Source organism: Rhinoraja longicauda, chromosome 2 (assembly GCF_053455715.1).
Source record: "Rhinoraja longicauda isolate Sanriku21f chromosome 2, sRhiLon1.1, whole genome shotgun sequence".
NCBI classification, from domain to species: Eukaryota; Metazoa; Chordata; class Chondrichthyes; order Rajiformes; family Arhynchobatidae; genus Rhinoraja; species Rhinoraja longicauda.
Window position 1 is genome coordinate 35,215,736 of NC_135954.1, and position 15,446 is coordinate 35,231,181.

Here is a 15,446-nt window from a genome sequence, read left to right on the forward strand (position 1 = left end):
AATCATGTATACAATCATACATGATTGTAAGTTAATTTTCCTTCTGTAAAAATTGGAAAATCGTCCCTCGTGGGTAGGATAGTGCTAGGGGATCGCTGGTTGGCGCGGCATCGGTGGGCTGAAGGGTCTGTTTCCACACTGTATCTCCAAACTAAACCAAAGTAAACTTTAAGAAATAAAATGTTGTAGATTAATATGTGGCTAGAGATAAGTATTTGGAAGAAAGAATTTGTCGGGTGCTGAGGAGAGAGGGTTGTGAGAGGATCTGACAGAGGTATTTTAAAACATCACGAGTATAGGAAAAGTAAGTCGAAAGACATTATTCCCAATGGCATAAGAGTAAAGAACAAGAGGACACAGAATGAAGTGACTGGCAAAACAACCTAAAGAGAAATGAGGAAAAACTCAATTATCCAGCAAATGGTAAGAAATGTCTTTGGTTGGGAGATGGAGGAAGAATAGAGGAGTCAAACTCAATTGTGACATTGAAACGGAAGATAGTTAAGTATTCGGAAGAAGGAATTTGCAGGACCCTAGGGAGATGACATGGCAACAAAGCTATAGAAAATTCTTAAAGGATTGGACAGGCTAGATGCAGGAAAAATGTTCCCAATGTTGGGGGAGTCCAGAACCAGGGGTCACAGTTTAAGAATAAGGGGTAGGCCACTTAGGATTGAGATGAGGAAATACTTTTTCACCCAGAGAGTTGTGAATCTGTGGAATTCCCTGCCACAGAAGGCAGTGGAGGCCAATTCACTGGATGTTTTCAAGAGAGAGCTAGATTTAGCTCTTAGGGTTAAAGGAATCAAGGGATATGGGGAAAAGGCAGGAATGGGGTACTGATTTTAGATGATCAGCCATAATCATATTGAATGGCTGTGCTGGCTCGAAGGGCCAAATGACCTACGCCTGCACCTATTTTTCTATGTTCTATGTTTCTATCTGAAACCTTGCACATCGACACCATGGCTTTGACGAACTAATGGGCTCTTTGTGGTGTGACCATTGTGTGAATCTAGGGAGCATCGTGAAGATAAAGAGCAGAGTAACTTTCAAACTGGAAAAATATTGGAACCTCTTGATTAAGATTGATAAGAGTCAAACCCCAACAAATTATTATCTCTTTCTGGTGAAGAAAACAGCATTGCTTTTTGCATCACTTTGTGGAAACATGCTGGTTTTATTTGCACACTTTGTGTCTCTGACAGCATAGTAAATCTTGTTTATTTGGAACAGCTTTTCAAAAATGATACAACGTTAGTAATAAGGGATGCAACTACATTCCTGTCACCAATTTACAATGAAAAAATCCATCTGTTGACCAGCATATGACAGTATAATTTAATAGCATGAATTGTGCTAGTAAACAGATTTGTTCCTCTGGTGCATTTATTTTGTGTTTATATGAACCACCTGGAAATGTAAAGGCATGTTCGTCAACTTTGCACAAAATAAGAAGATGTGATCGTGTACAATTAGGTGAAATACTTCTTTCAAAAATACTTTAGATTCCACCACTTTGACAATATTTTGAAAACCTTAAGAATGTAGCTGAAAATGTTTACAATTGCATAATTTTACTGAATTTAATGAACAGCATAAAATCAAACTGTATGAACATTGAATTCTCCAATTGTCAGTAATTGACCTCCAACCACACCTCTCTCCTTATCTCATTAGTTAATTTTGTATTTTCATCTCTGGCCTTTATCCAACTATCTGTTGTTCAAACATCCTCACCTGTATCCACCTATCACTTGGTAGGCTTTGTCCTACCTCTTGCTCCCTCCACCTCTCTTCCATTTTTCTCCTCCTTACTACAATCAGTCTGAATAAGGGTCCTGATCCGAACTGTTGCACGACCCGCTGAGTTACTTCCGCACTTTGTTTCTTATTGTGGACCAGTCCCTTTGCTAGGAGTCCTATTTGCTGTCTGTTCACACTATGCTTGGCTCAGCCATATGCATGGTGGGTAGTCTTGCTGATCTTCTGTAGCCTGGAGCCGGGCATTAAGCTCCAACAGTGGCCGGGATTCAGAAATTGTAGTGAGGGCTCCACACATCAGAAACACCCCTGATAGCCTTTAACAGTGGGCAAAATTGGGGGTAGGGCTTTGATGGCAGTAGTCATTGATTTTAATAGCCTTTAAATACCTCCTCGAGCTTTTGTCTAAAATCCCCAACGAAGTCTCAGATTCTGTGCCAAGGAGGCAACTCCCTCATGTAACTGTCGGGAATTCCCAACAAGACCTCATTTAACTGCCAAATTCTATGTCTGGTCCAGTAATGAAATAAAATAACAGATTCTGAAAGTTGGGTTTCTGAATTTCATGGAGCCTTTGCTGGTTTCCATAACAGTAAGCATGAAATAACCAGGATTCATAAAAAGCCATTTTGATCACTAATGTCCAACAGAGAAAGGAATCTGCCATCCTTCCACAGCGTAGCCAATGTGCGCTCCACACCAACCATTTTAAACATAGTCATAGAACACAGAAACAAGCCCCTTGGTCCAATGCTTCCATGCCAACCAAGTGTCCATCCAGGATTCTATTTGCCTCCAAATCTGTCTTATCCGTGTACCTGGCCAAATATCCCTCAACTGATCTTATTCTACCTGCCTTAATGTTCATTTGGCAGCTAGTTCCATAAGCCCACCACCCTTTGTGTAAAAAGCATGCAGCTCAGGTCCCTATTAAGTTTTCCCCCTCTCACCTTTAACCTGTGCCCTCTTGTTCTTGATTGCCCTTTCCTGGGTAAAAGACTGTGTACATCCATCCTATCTATGATTTTATACACCTCTAAAATATCACCCCTCAATCTTCTATGCTACAAGGAATAAAGTCCTACTCTGTCCAACTTCTCCCTATAACTCAATCCTGGCATCGTCCTCCTAAATCTAGTCTGCACTTTTTCCAGCTTAATGTTATCTTTCTACAGAAAGTTGACCAAAACTGAACATTGCACTCCAAGTGTGGCCTCACCAACACCCATAAGGTCATAAGTGATAGGAACAGAATTAGGCCATTCAGCCCATCAAGTCTTCACCATTCAATCACTGCTGATCTATCTCTCCCTCCTAACCCCATTCTCCTGCCTTCTCCCCATAACCCCTGACACCTGTACTAATCAAGAATCTATCTATCTCTGCATTAAAAACACCAATGACTTGGCCTCCACAGGCTTCTGTGGCAAAGAATTCCACAGATTCATCACCTTCTGACTAAAGAAATTCCTCCTCATCTCCTTCCGAAAGGAACATCCTTTAATTCTATGACCTCTTGTCCTAGACCCTCCCGCTAGAGGAAACATCCTCTCCACATCCACTCTATATAAGCCTTTCACTATTCCGTATGTTTCAATGAGGTTCCCCCTCAGTCACTCTAGCGAGTGTAGGCCTCAGTCACTTGGCCTAGCCTATTTGGTTCACCCTAAACGGCCTCTTCAGTTCGAGACAATGACAGATGAACAATAAATGCCGCATAAAACACAAAGTACTGGAGTAACTTCAGTCTGAAGAAGTGTGCCGATCAGAAACGTCATTTATCCAATCCCTCCACAGATGCTGAGATACTCCAGCACTTTGTGTTTTGCTCAGGATTTCAGCATCTGTAATTTCTTGTGTCTCAACAATAAATGCCAGATTGCCAATGATGTCCAATTCTCGCGATTGAATAAATAAAACACATTTCAGTGGTTGAATGTCGGCAGTTCTGATCTGAATCAACAGCACAAGTCACTACATTTCAGGTCAATATTTTGAATAAATATCATCAGTAATTTTTTTAAATCATTAGACATAGACAACCGAGATTTACTCCATAATAAAAAGTAGGTAAAATTAACCATCAGATGAAGAAAAAGTGAATATTTAAAAGAGATAAAATTATACACAAGTGTTTATTCTGTGCTTAATCTTGACCTACCAGAACGACATGGAGAATATTCTGCATAAGCACTGAAATTTTGAATCGCCACATAACAGGTGCCCACTGGATCTTTCTCTTCAATCAATTTAAGGGCACGCCAATTATACATTGGGGCACAAGCCTATAAATGAAAAGAAAAATCAGTTAAGCGAAATAGCAATTATTTTGTTTTTCACCAAACACCAACACTTTTACTTTTCGACCTGGCAAGTTTATATAACCATGAGTTGTTGAATAATGTTTAGTTTAGTTTAGCGATACAGCATGAAAACACACTGGGGGGCAGTTTACAGAAGCCAATTAACCTAACAAACCTTCACATCTTTGGAATGTGGGTGGAAATTGGAGCAGCTGGAGAAAACTCACATGGTCACAGTGACAACATGCAAACTCCGCGCAGACAGTCACCGGGGTCAAGACCGAACCCCATCTCCGGTGCTGTGAGGTTCCACCCCAAATGTGCTTGCATTGTTACGATTTCGCCCAGTTCTTTTTTAGTTCAAAAATAAACGTTATTCGTAATTAAAAATACACACAAAATCACAAACATGCAAAAACTCTTAAGACATCCATACGTATAAGAAAATAACTGCAGATGCTGGTACAAATCAAAGGTATTTATTCACAAAATGCTGGAGTAACTCAGCAGGTCAGGCAGACTGAAGAAGGGTCTCGACCCGAAACGTCACCCATTCCTTCTCTCCTGAGATGCTGCCTGACCTGCTGAGTTACTCCAGCATTTTGTGAATAAGACATCCATACTGTCTGTATATTCAATATTGCTAATGTCATACTCAGTAGTAGTACTCAAAACACCTTTGCCATTCATGTGGCCCCCCTGGGCTCATATCCTTTCCCTTGTGTGAGGGGTGTCCCCACCAGACTATGCCCAGCAGTAGAAGGGCCCTAGATTGCTGTCTTCCCCCATTGACCCTTCACTCAATCATTTTTCCAAAATTAAAAAATCACCAAAGTCCTTCAACAGCAAATGTGTTATTGTAAGTTATATATTCCTTACACAAGCTTTATATCATTTTACATTTTTATATATTTGAAAGAAAAAATACAAAATATAATGGGGAAGATACAGACATAATATCAACAACTAGTAGATAATGAAGCTTATTTGAGAATATGAGCTTTATCATCTGCAGAATTGTTAATTTGTTCATTCAGCCAATTCATAAAGCTGTCCAATGAATACGAGGTTCATAGTTTCTGCTTTTGTAAAAATGAAACAAAACAAATGGTAACCAGAAGGTGGAAAACAGATCTGAACTTTACAACACTCCAGTGATTCATTTTTCTGCCGCATACAACATTTTTACAATGTGACCCTAAAGAAATAGGTAACATACAATCTTATTTACCATTCTCAAATTTCAGTAGCAAGAACCAGTAACATAGCCAACTCCGAATACAGAATATCAAAACACACTTCCAACTAATCCACGACGCAGTGACATAGAGTTCCAAAGACTTACCACCACACGTTCTTTATGAGACCGAACTGTTGCTCCAAACCATTGATTGGACTTGAATTCAAGAGGTTCCCTTGTGCCATTAATCCTGATGATTCTGTTACCTGACATTTGAAAGAGATGTTATGCTTGCCTTCAAGTGTGTTAAGATTTTCTTTTACAGGCAGTAAAACATTGAGATGAGAATAAATTTATAACGTTCACACTATTTTATTTCACTGAGATAATTTGCACATTATTTGATTACGTATAAAAACAGAACAAGATGAGAACACTCAGCAGGTCAAGGGGAAAGAGAAACAGAGCTAATGTATCATGTCCAAGACCCTCTCCGTCACCCGTCATAAGTATACAATTGCATTGTCACTATTTTTAAATCAATCTCACCATTTAAAATCACAATTTCTTCTGTACTATTGAGAATCATCAATCTCAAGGAACATTATTTTGTATTTTGTGTCAGTTTTACGATGAGAGATTTTGCTAACATCAAAAATGTAAAGCTCTGTTTTGTTAGTTACAAATTATAATAAACAAATGATAGATTTTTCCACGTATCACTGCTGGGATGATACTTTCAAATATTTCTTTGAGATCTCAATTGAACAAATAAAATTCTTATCGGGATTGACAGGTTAAGGAGGAAATGTGGAGTGTATGTTTGCCTTGTCTGGAGTCACAAAATAAGTAGTTGGGCATCCAAGACTGAGATGAGAAGGAATCATTTATTGAAAGTGTAGTGGATCCCTGGAATTCACTACCCAAAAGAGCCAGGACGAGTCTGAAGAAGGGTTCTGACGCAAAACCCATCCTTTTTCTCCAGAGAAGCCGCCTTAATCCAGCACGTTGTGACTATCTTTGGGCTCGGCCTGCTCAGTTACTGAGCATTTGCAAGACCGCGATGGACAGATTTGTAGATGGTAATGGAATCATGGTGATGTTGGGTTGCTGCAGTGATATAATAATAATAATAATAATATAGTGAGGTAGATTTTCAAAGTCTACAGAGAGACTTGGGCCTTTTGGAAAGGGTGGGCTGAAAGATGGCAGATGGAGTTTAATGCTGATAAGTGTGAGGTGCTGCATTTTGGTAGGACAAATCAAAATAGGACGTACAGGGTAAATGGTAGGGAATTGAGGAATGCAGTGGAACAGAGGGATCTGGGAATAACTGTGCATTGTTCCCTGAAGGTGGAATCTCATGTGGATAGGGTGGTGAAGAAGGCGTTTGGTATGCTTGCCTTTATAAATCAGAGCATCGAGTATAGAAGTTGGGATGTAATGTTGAAATTGTACAGGGCATTGGTGAGGCCAAATCTGGAGTATGGTGTGCAGTTCTGGTCGCCAAATTATAGGAAGGATGTCGACAAAATGGAGAGGGTACAGAGGAGATTTACTAGAATGTTGCCTGGGTTTCAGCACTTAGGCTACAGAGAGAGGTTGAACAGGTTGGGCCTTTATTCTTTGGAGCGTAGAAGGTTGAGGGGGGACTTGATAGAGGTTTTTAAATTTTTGAGAGGGACGGACAGAGTTGACGTGGGTAGGCTTTTCCCTTTGAGAGTGGGGAAGATTCCAACAAGGGGACATAGCTTCAGAATTGAGGGACAAAGGTTTAGGGGTAACATGAGGGGGAACTTCTTTACTCAGAGGGTTGTGGCTGTATGGAATGGGCTTCCGGTGGAAGTGGTGGAGGCTGGCTCGATTTTATTATTTAAGAGTAAATTGGATACGTATATGGATAGGAGGGGATTGGAGGGTTATGGTCTGAGTGCAGGTAGATGAGACTAGGTCAGGGAGAATGGTCGGCGTGGACTGGTAGGGCCGGACAGGCCTGTTTCCATGCTGTAGTTGTTATATGTTATATGTTATATGTTATAATAATATTCATTTATTGTCATTGCAACGAGTACAACGAAATTAAAAAATAGCCAATCCTGACGGTGCGTACAAACATATATGCAATAAATGCAAAAACAAATAAATACATAAATACAATTAAATACAATTATATTAAATACAAGATTTTTTAACAGTGTTGCCTAGTGCAAAGGTAGTGTTCAGTTCTCGTATGGCCCTGGGGTAAAAACTGTTCTTAAGTCTGTTTGTTCGGGATTTGATCGACCTGAAACGTCGACCAGAGGGCAGATGAACAAACAGACGGTGGCCGGGGTGGGATGGATCTTTTATTATTTTGCCTGCTCTACTGAGGCAGCGTAGGCTGAACAGGTGCTCCAGGGAGGGCAGTGAGCAGCCGATGATCTTCTGGGCCGTCGTGATGACCCTCTGAAGGGCCTTCCTGTCCTTTTCTGAGCAGCTGGCATACCATGTGGTTATACAGTATGCCAGCACACTCTCGATGGAGCAGCGATAGAAGGACAACATGAGCTTCTCCTGCAGGTTGGTTTTCCTGAGGATCCTCAGGAAGTGGAGTCTCTGCTGTGCCTTCTTTACTGTGGTGATGGTGTTGGTAGACCAGGTAAGATCCTCTGCGATGTGCGTACCCAGGAACCTGAAAGCTGGTACCCTTTCCACACAGACCCCATTGATGTAGAGTGGGTCGTAATCTACACTGGTTTTTCTAAAGTCAATTATAAGTTCCTTTGTTTTGGAGGAGTTCAGGACCAGATTGTTCACTGAACACCATGCTGCCAGCCTTTGGATTTCATCCCTATAGGCTGTCTCATCTCCTTCCGAGATGAGTCCAACCACAGTCGTGTCATCCGCGAACTTGATGATGGTGTTGGTGGGATGGGTGGGGGCGCAGTCGTGAGTGTAGAGGGAGTAAAGGATGGGGCTCAACACACAGCCCTGTGGTGAGCCGGTGCTCAGTGTAATGGTGGAGGAGAGGTGAGGGCCTATTTTGACGGTCTGGGGGCGGTTGGTCAGGAAGTCCTTGATCCATTGGCAGATGGTTTGGGAAAATCCAAGGTCGGAAAGTTTGGTGACCAGTCTGCTCGGGATGACCGTGTTAAAGGCAGAGCTGAAGTCGAGGAAGAGCATCCTCACATAGCTCCCCTGGTGTTCAAGGTGGGTCAGTGCAGTGTGAAGAGCAGTGTCGATGGCATCCCCTGTAGACCTATTTGCTCTGTAGGCAAACTGGTGTGGGTCGAAGGTGGGTGGGAGGCTGGCTTTGATGTGCTGCAGGACCAGTCTCTCAAAGCACTTTGTGATGACCGGTGTGAGTGCTACCGGACGGTAGTCGTTAAGACCGCTGATGACAGACTTTTTCGGCAGTGGGATGATTATGGCGGACTTCAGGCAGGGAGGGATGGTGGATTTTAAAAGGGACAGGTTGAAGATTTTTGTGAAGACCTCAGATAATTGGTCTGCACATTCCCTCAGCACTCTGCCCGTCACACCATCGGGGCCTGCAGCTTTCCTGGGATTCACTGCTCTGAGCACGCGCTTAACATCATACTCCTGCACAGTGAAGGTGTTGCTGTCAGGTGCTGGAGAGGGTGTTATGTCTGCCACTGTAGCTTTCACCTCGAAACGAGCAAAGAAACAGTTAAGTTCCTCTGCCAGCGAGGCGTCGCCGTCGGCAGTCGTGCGGTTGCTGGTCTTGTAGTTGGTGATGTGCTGGATGCCTTGCCATACCCGCCGTGGGTCATTGTTGGAAAAGTGGTCCTCAATCTTCCTTTTGTAGGACGCTTTGGCATCCTTGATGCCTCTCTTCGGGTTGGTTCTAGCAGCACTGTATAGAGCTCTATCACTAGACCTGAAGGCGGTGTTACGGTCCTTGAGGAGAGACCTGACATCCTTTGTCATCCAGGGTTTTTGATTGGGATACAACCGGATGCGTTTGTCGACGGTGACATTGTCAACACAGTTTTGGATGTAGCAAAATACAGTTGATGTGTACTCCTCCAAGTCCTGATCCTCAAAAATATCCCAGTTGGTCCTTTCGAAGCAATCCTGCAGCTGCGAGGAAGCTCCTTCAGGCCATGTCTTAACTGTCTTTATGGTGACTGGAGCTTTCCTCCTGAGTGGGGTGTATGCTGGAGTTAGGAATATGGACAGGTGATCTGACTGCCCCAGGTGTGGTAGTGGTGCTGACCTGAAACCCTTCTTAATATTTGAGTAAACCTTGTCTAGTGTGTTTTTCCCCCTGGTAGCACATCTTATGTGTTGTTCAAGTTTCGGGAGAACTGACTTTAGGTCTGCATGGTTGAAGTCCCTGGCTATGATGTGGGCTGCTTCTGGATATGTGCTCTGTTGTGAGTTTATTGCACCGAGCAGGTAGCCTAAAGCTGTGCTAGCGTTAGCATTCGGTGGGATGTAGACTGCTGTTACTATAACCCCTGTAAATTCGCGAGGAAGGTAAAAAGGCCTGCATTTAACTGTTAGGGACTCCAGATCAGGAGAACAGTGGCTATCTATGATTTGGATGTTAGTGCACCAGCTGTTGTGCACGTAAATGCATAACCCCCCCCCCCCCTTGCTCTTACCGGAGTCGATGTTTCTGTCCCAACGAAACGCTGTACGCCCGGCTAGCTCAATGGCTCCATCTGGGATAAGTGGATGAAGCCATGTCTCTGTTACTAAGAGAATGCAACAGTCCTCCACGAGTTTGTTTGCTGATATCTGTAGTTTTAGTTCGTCCATTTTGTTGATGATGGATCTGGCGTTGGTGAGAAACATGCTGGGTAGCGGTGGTTTGTGTGGCTGTCTCTTTAGCTTGGCAAGTATACCGGACCGGCATCCTCGCTTTTGCTTCCTGTTTCTCCTCCGCCTGCGACGTCTGTTCGCGCCGACAACTATCCACGGAGCGCCCGGTGTCCTGGCTATCTCTTCCGGTATATTTCGCGGGTGTGGAAATTCGCGCACAAGGTCCCGATTGCACTGGAATCCTATGATCAGAAGATCCTTTCGGTTGTAGGTAGGATTTGCCTGATTTTCCTGGTTTGCATGACTAAAATTGACTAACAGACATAACACAGATAACACACATAAAACGCACCGAAAGGGAGAGCTGTGAGCCGCTGCGTCCGTGCGCGCCGCCATCTTGGCACCAAGATAAAAATTTAGCCATGATCTCAATGAACAGGGAGAAGGCATAAGGGACAAATGACCTGTTCCTGTTTCTATCCCTTATGTTCTTAGGCTCCAATGTTTTCAGATGATTTAAATGCTACATGCTAAAATACAAAAACATTACTTTTTTTGCTGACAGAATATGGATTTCTCTCATTGCTTTTTCAAGAATACATCCTTGTTCGTGATTTAATTCTATGTACACACCCCCAAGATATCTCTGCAACTTTGTTCAACGTATACTTTGCAGATGTCAACATAAAAGGAACCATCTGGTTAAAAAATCAGCTCCAATTATGATGCTTTTCAGTCTTTAATAAAAAGCAGACAATTCCTCAGCCCCTCTCTTTTTGAACCAAACTGATTTTCCACATGTTCACCTTCCCCAGTTTCATTCCCCGTCCGTGAGCTTCCTTATGAACTGTTAAGCAGGAGGAGAGCCTGACTGTCCATGTACAGCATTAACTCAAGCACGTAATAAAAAAGTTGTCAACAGATGTTAAATTCAATTTAAGTACCATGCCTGCTTCTTCTGTTTCCCAGTGATCAGATATTTAGCAATCTGCCATCCCTCCTCCACCTATCATTCTTCAGCCACTGACCCTGGTCTTGCACAAATTGCTTTGTTTAGTATACTCTGCCAGCAAGACTTGCAGATCATTTTACAAGATACTTGAAGATTTATACACAACTAACTGATCAGTGTTTTTTGGTGGATTTAAGTATTTCTATAGTGTTGTTTCACGTAACTGAAATTCATGTATGAAATTCATTTTAGTTTTCTATCTTACTTTCACTTTGTTGCAATTGTACAAATATTTTTTAACAAAAATTCTTGTTATCTATTTTAACTCAAAAATAAATAGGTATAACTTAAAAACATCTCTATTCTAATTTTCAGGCAATGAGAAGAATGGCTTTTCCATTCTCATTTTATATAAGAAAATCAATGTTGTTTAATCTAATGTGAGATGTCGTTGAGGTGATACATTTTTTAAATGCCATTACTGCAAACATATAACGTTTAAATAATGGATGTTATGAATGGTATCAGTTTTGGAATCATTTTCAGCCAAATTATCGTATTTGAATTCGCATTAAAGTTGATGCATAAGCGACTTGAAGGTAAGAAATGAATTGTGGACATAACCCTGCACATGTTTTACACAACATTTATCGGTAGAAATGAAAGTAATAAATGCATGTTTGCAAGATGGAGATGGAATTTAAACTGCATGTTTGCGAGGTAAAGATAGAATTTAAATTGCATGTTTGCGAGGCAGAGATTCAATTAAAACTGCATGCAGAACGATTACTTAAGATAATACCAAAATAACCAAATCGTAGTACGTGCGGGGACCATGCATCTCCTTGTACATCTTTAGTACTAGTTCTGCGTAGTAAAACTTAGCAGGGAGAAGTAAAGTGCTACCAGGCGAGTGGGGTTTTCCTGGTGCTTTTGTACAGACAGCGGGTCCGTTTGAAGCTCGGCGGGAGAGGAAGGGATAAGTCAGAGAGTGTCGGATGGTGAGCGGCGGCGAGGGCTTGCTGCCTGCACTCCACACTTACTGCTCCTGTCGAACGGGATCTGGCTGCAAGGAGCACCTCCCGGTGGCCAGCCGCAGAAGTACACCGCTCCTGCTTCCACTATTCCCGGCTGAGTCGTGTTAGCTTTCGGAGCTCCTACAAGCACACTGACACTGCAGATGACCCCCAAACAAAACAAAAACACAGATCTAAAATTAAAATTACAGCTTATTAATAACATCAGTGTTAATCAAACAACTGTCCCTCCAGTAAAATAACTGGGCAGATCTGTCAGTGACTATTGAACATTCATTAAACTACTCTGGTTATACACTGGAATTTAGAAGGATGAGAGGGGATCTTATCGAAACGTATATGATTATTAAGGGGTTGGACACGTTAGAGGCAGGAAACATGTTCCCAATGTTGGGGGAGTCCAGAACAAGGGGGCACAGTTTAAGAATAAGGGGTAGGTCATTTAGAACGGAGATGAGGAAAAGCTTTTTCAGTCAGAGAGTTGTGAATCTGTGGAATTCTCTGCCTCAGAGGGCAGTGGAGGCCAATTCTCTGAATGCATTCAAGAGAGAGCTGGATAGAGCTCTTAAGGATAGCGGAGTCAGGGGGTATGGGGAGAAGGCAGGAATGGGGTACTGATTGAGAATGATCAGCCATGATCGCATTGAATGGTGGTGCTGGCTCGAAGGGCTGAATGGCCTCCTCCTGCACCTATTGTCTATTGTCTATACTCATCGTTGCAAGCGGTGCGGTGGATACAACATTCTTTGCAACAGCAAGATGTGGAGTTTGGCAACTCTTGAAAGTTTTTGTTTTGCCATGTTGCACATATCAAAGAGGGGGCAACGCTGCTCACGTGTTTTTAACGGGCGAGTAGAAATCCAGCGAGTAGCCGAAGTAGCTGCCCTGGGGTCCGCTGTAGACAGCGGGCAGCTCAGCGTCCAGGTTGAATGCAGCACATCCCGGGAGCAGGAGCAGGAGCAACAGCGGCGGCAGCAAGGAGCAGAGCGCTTGGCTGCGGACCACGACCTCCTGGCGGCGGCGGCGGCGAGCGCTCATCGCGGTCCGGGCGAGAGCTGCCGGCAGGCTCGGTGTCCACCACCCCCGGGGTTGAGCTAGGTGTGCAAGCCCGGGCTGTCAGCGGCGTGGGTGGGTGGGTGGGTGGGGGAGCAGTCAGACCTTCCTCTCGGCTCCCTCCTCCTTAATCTGGACACCACCGGGAAGGGAAGGAGGAGGCTACCCCGCGCCGCCCGCGTCAATAACAAGCTGTCCTTTTATGGTGCTGAAGAGCCACAAGACTAATCCCTAATCTGATCCCGGGCTCGAGTGTGGCCGCACTAATCCCGGGCAAATCTTTCACTTAAATGCATCGCCCACCCTCCGAGCGGGATGTCCCACAGATGGTTGACTCAAAGTTGGCATGAAGGAGCTCGGGGCAATGCTGTGCGGAGGGGGTTCATTCTGTCATTTTCCCAAAAAACTACAACATTAAGTTAGGATTTTGTTGTTGAGTCTGCACAAGGAAGAAGGAATGCGAAAACCCATCGATGCATTTTGGTCCACAGTTTCGGTTCGCGTCCAGACTGATTTGCCCATTAACACCTACCTTGTAAACCAGACCGTTGCATTTCATGCCATGTTTCAACGCATTTTTCACCAACCAGCCAATAAAATGTGTTTTTTTTGGAAATGATTTATAACCGTCTGATTTCTCAAATTCACTCCTAAAGTCAAATTCAGACCGAAAGCTGCATTTGTATCGGCGTAAAAGAGATTTGCGAATTAGCTCTGCAATAATTCTCTCATGCCTGCACACTTCTATCTATCAGGTCCAATTCAAGGAACCCTTCGCACTTTTAGTTGTTCACAAAGTACTGCCCTAGGAGTAGATAGACGTCACTTAGCACGGGCGAGCAGCAGAAGTAGAAAATATAACTTTAACAAAATTGGATAATGATAATGAGTCTGAAGAAGGATCTCGACCCGAAACGTTACTTCAGTTTTTTGTGTCTATTTTTGGATAATAGAAATCTGATTTAAAAACAAGCAACATGCTGAAAAAACACAGCGAATTGAATCAGTAACTGTTGAACGGTCGGCGACCTGACGCATCAACCATTTCTTCCACAGGTGCTGCCTGACCCGCTGAGTATTTCAAAAGTCAATTGTGTTTCATTGCTATATATCCCGAAACAAAACAACGAAATTCTCACTTGCATCTTCTCGCAACTTTTATTTTTATTTAGACACGTCTAAAATCTATATGTTATTGAAGTCTTCCTTTTGGATAGGTATAGTATGAGTTATTGAGACGCTAGAAAAATGATTTTAACAAACATGGATAATAGAAATCTTGTATTTTCTTTAAAACATGCTGAAAACACTTGGCAAAGTTTGATATGGATCATGTGCAGGCACATGAGATGAGTTTATCTTGACATCGTGTTCGGCACGGACATTGTGGGCCGAAAGGCCCGTTCCTGTGTTGGACTGTGTTCTGTACAATGTTCCATGTGCAGATTGTTGGACCAATTGATAAATGCATAATTGAAGTGGCAGGTTAAATCAGATTATCTGAACTGATTTCCGAGGCCGCTGGAGATGATTCAGCCTCGGGATTCCTCTTATTGGAGATCCTTAGGATTAAGATGAAATGTTTCAACAATCAAACATGAATTAGGAGCAGCGGGTGGATTAAGAGCAGCAGAAGGGCATTCGGCCCGTCTCTCCCTGCTCTGCCACGTAATAGACTCATGGTCAATCTGATTGTAATTTCTGTATTCCTCTCTCCCGCCACCCTTTTGCTTGTCCAGAATCTTTCCACTGTTTTTTTAAAAATAGTCTGAGATTTTATTTCCATTGCCCTTTGAGAAGACTTTACCATCTGAGAGAAGAAAAAACCGTGTAACTTGTTTTTAAATGGCAGTCCCTGGTTCTCTGTGCAATTTTGCAGGAGTGACAATAGACAATAGGTGCAGGAGTAGGCCATTCGGCCCTTCGAGCCAGCACCGCCATTCACCGTGATCATGGTCGATCATCCACAATCAGTACCTCCTTCTTGCCCTCTCCCCATATCCCGCTATCTTTAAGAGCTCTATCTAACTCTCTCTTGAAAGCATCCAGAGAATTGGCCTCCACTGCCTTCTGAGGCAGAGAATTCCACAGATTCCCAACTCTCTGGGTGAAAAAGTTTTTCCTCATCTCTGTTCTAAATGGCCTACCCCTTATTCTTAAACTGTGGCCCCTGGTTCTGGACTCCCCCAACATCGGGAACATGTTTCCTGCCTCTAGCGTGTCCAATCCCTTAATAATCTTATATGTTTCAATAAGATCCTCTCTCATCCTTCTAAATTCCAATGTATACAAGCCCAGTCGCTCCAGTCTTTCAACATATGACAGTCCCGCCATCCCGGGAATTAACCTAATAAACCTACGCTGCACGCCCTCAATAACCGGAGCTG

The 15,446-nt window shown here is 43.1% G+C and overlaps 1 protein-coding gene across 1 annotated transcript in view; it reads right to left on the reverse strand.

The window, feature by feature from the left end:
- Positions 1-13,056, reverse strand: part of itga8 (integrin, alpha 8) — a 222,036-nt gene extending 208,980 nt beyond the window's left edge. The window contains exons 1-4 of the mRNA XM_078417154.1: positions 12,842-13,056; positions 12,013-12,143; positions 5,413-5,513; positions 3,926-4,049 (exon numbers count right to left, since the gene is read on the reverse strand). Coding sequence (XP_078273280.1) covers positions 3,926-4,049; positions 5,413-5,513; positions 12,013-12,143; positions 12,842-13,044 — 559 coding nt within the window. The 5' untranslated portion in view covers positions 13,045-13,056. The remainder of the gene's footprint in view (positions 1-3,925; positions 4,050-5,412; positions 5,514-12,012; positions 12,144-12,841) is intronic.
- Between the last annotated feature and the right edge of the window lie 2,390 nt (positions 13,057-15,446).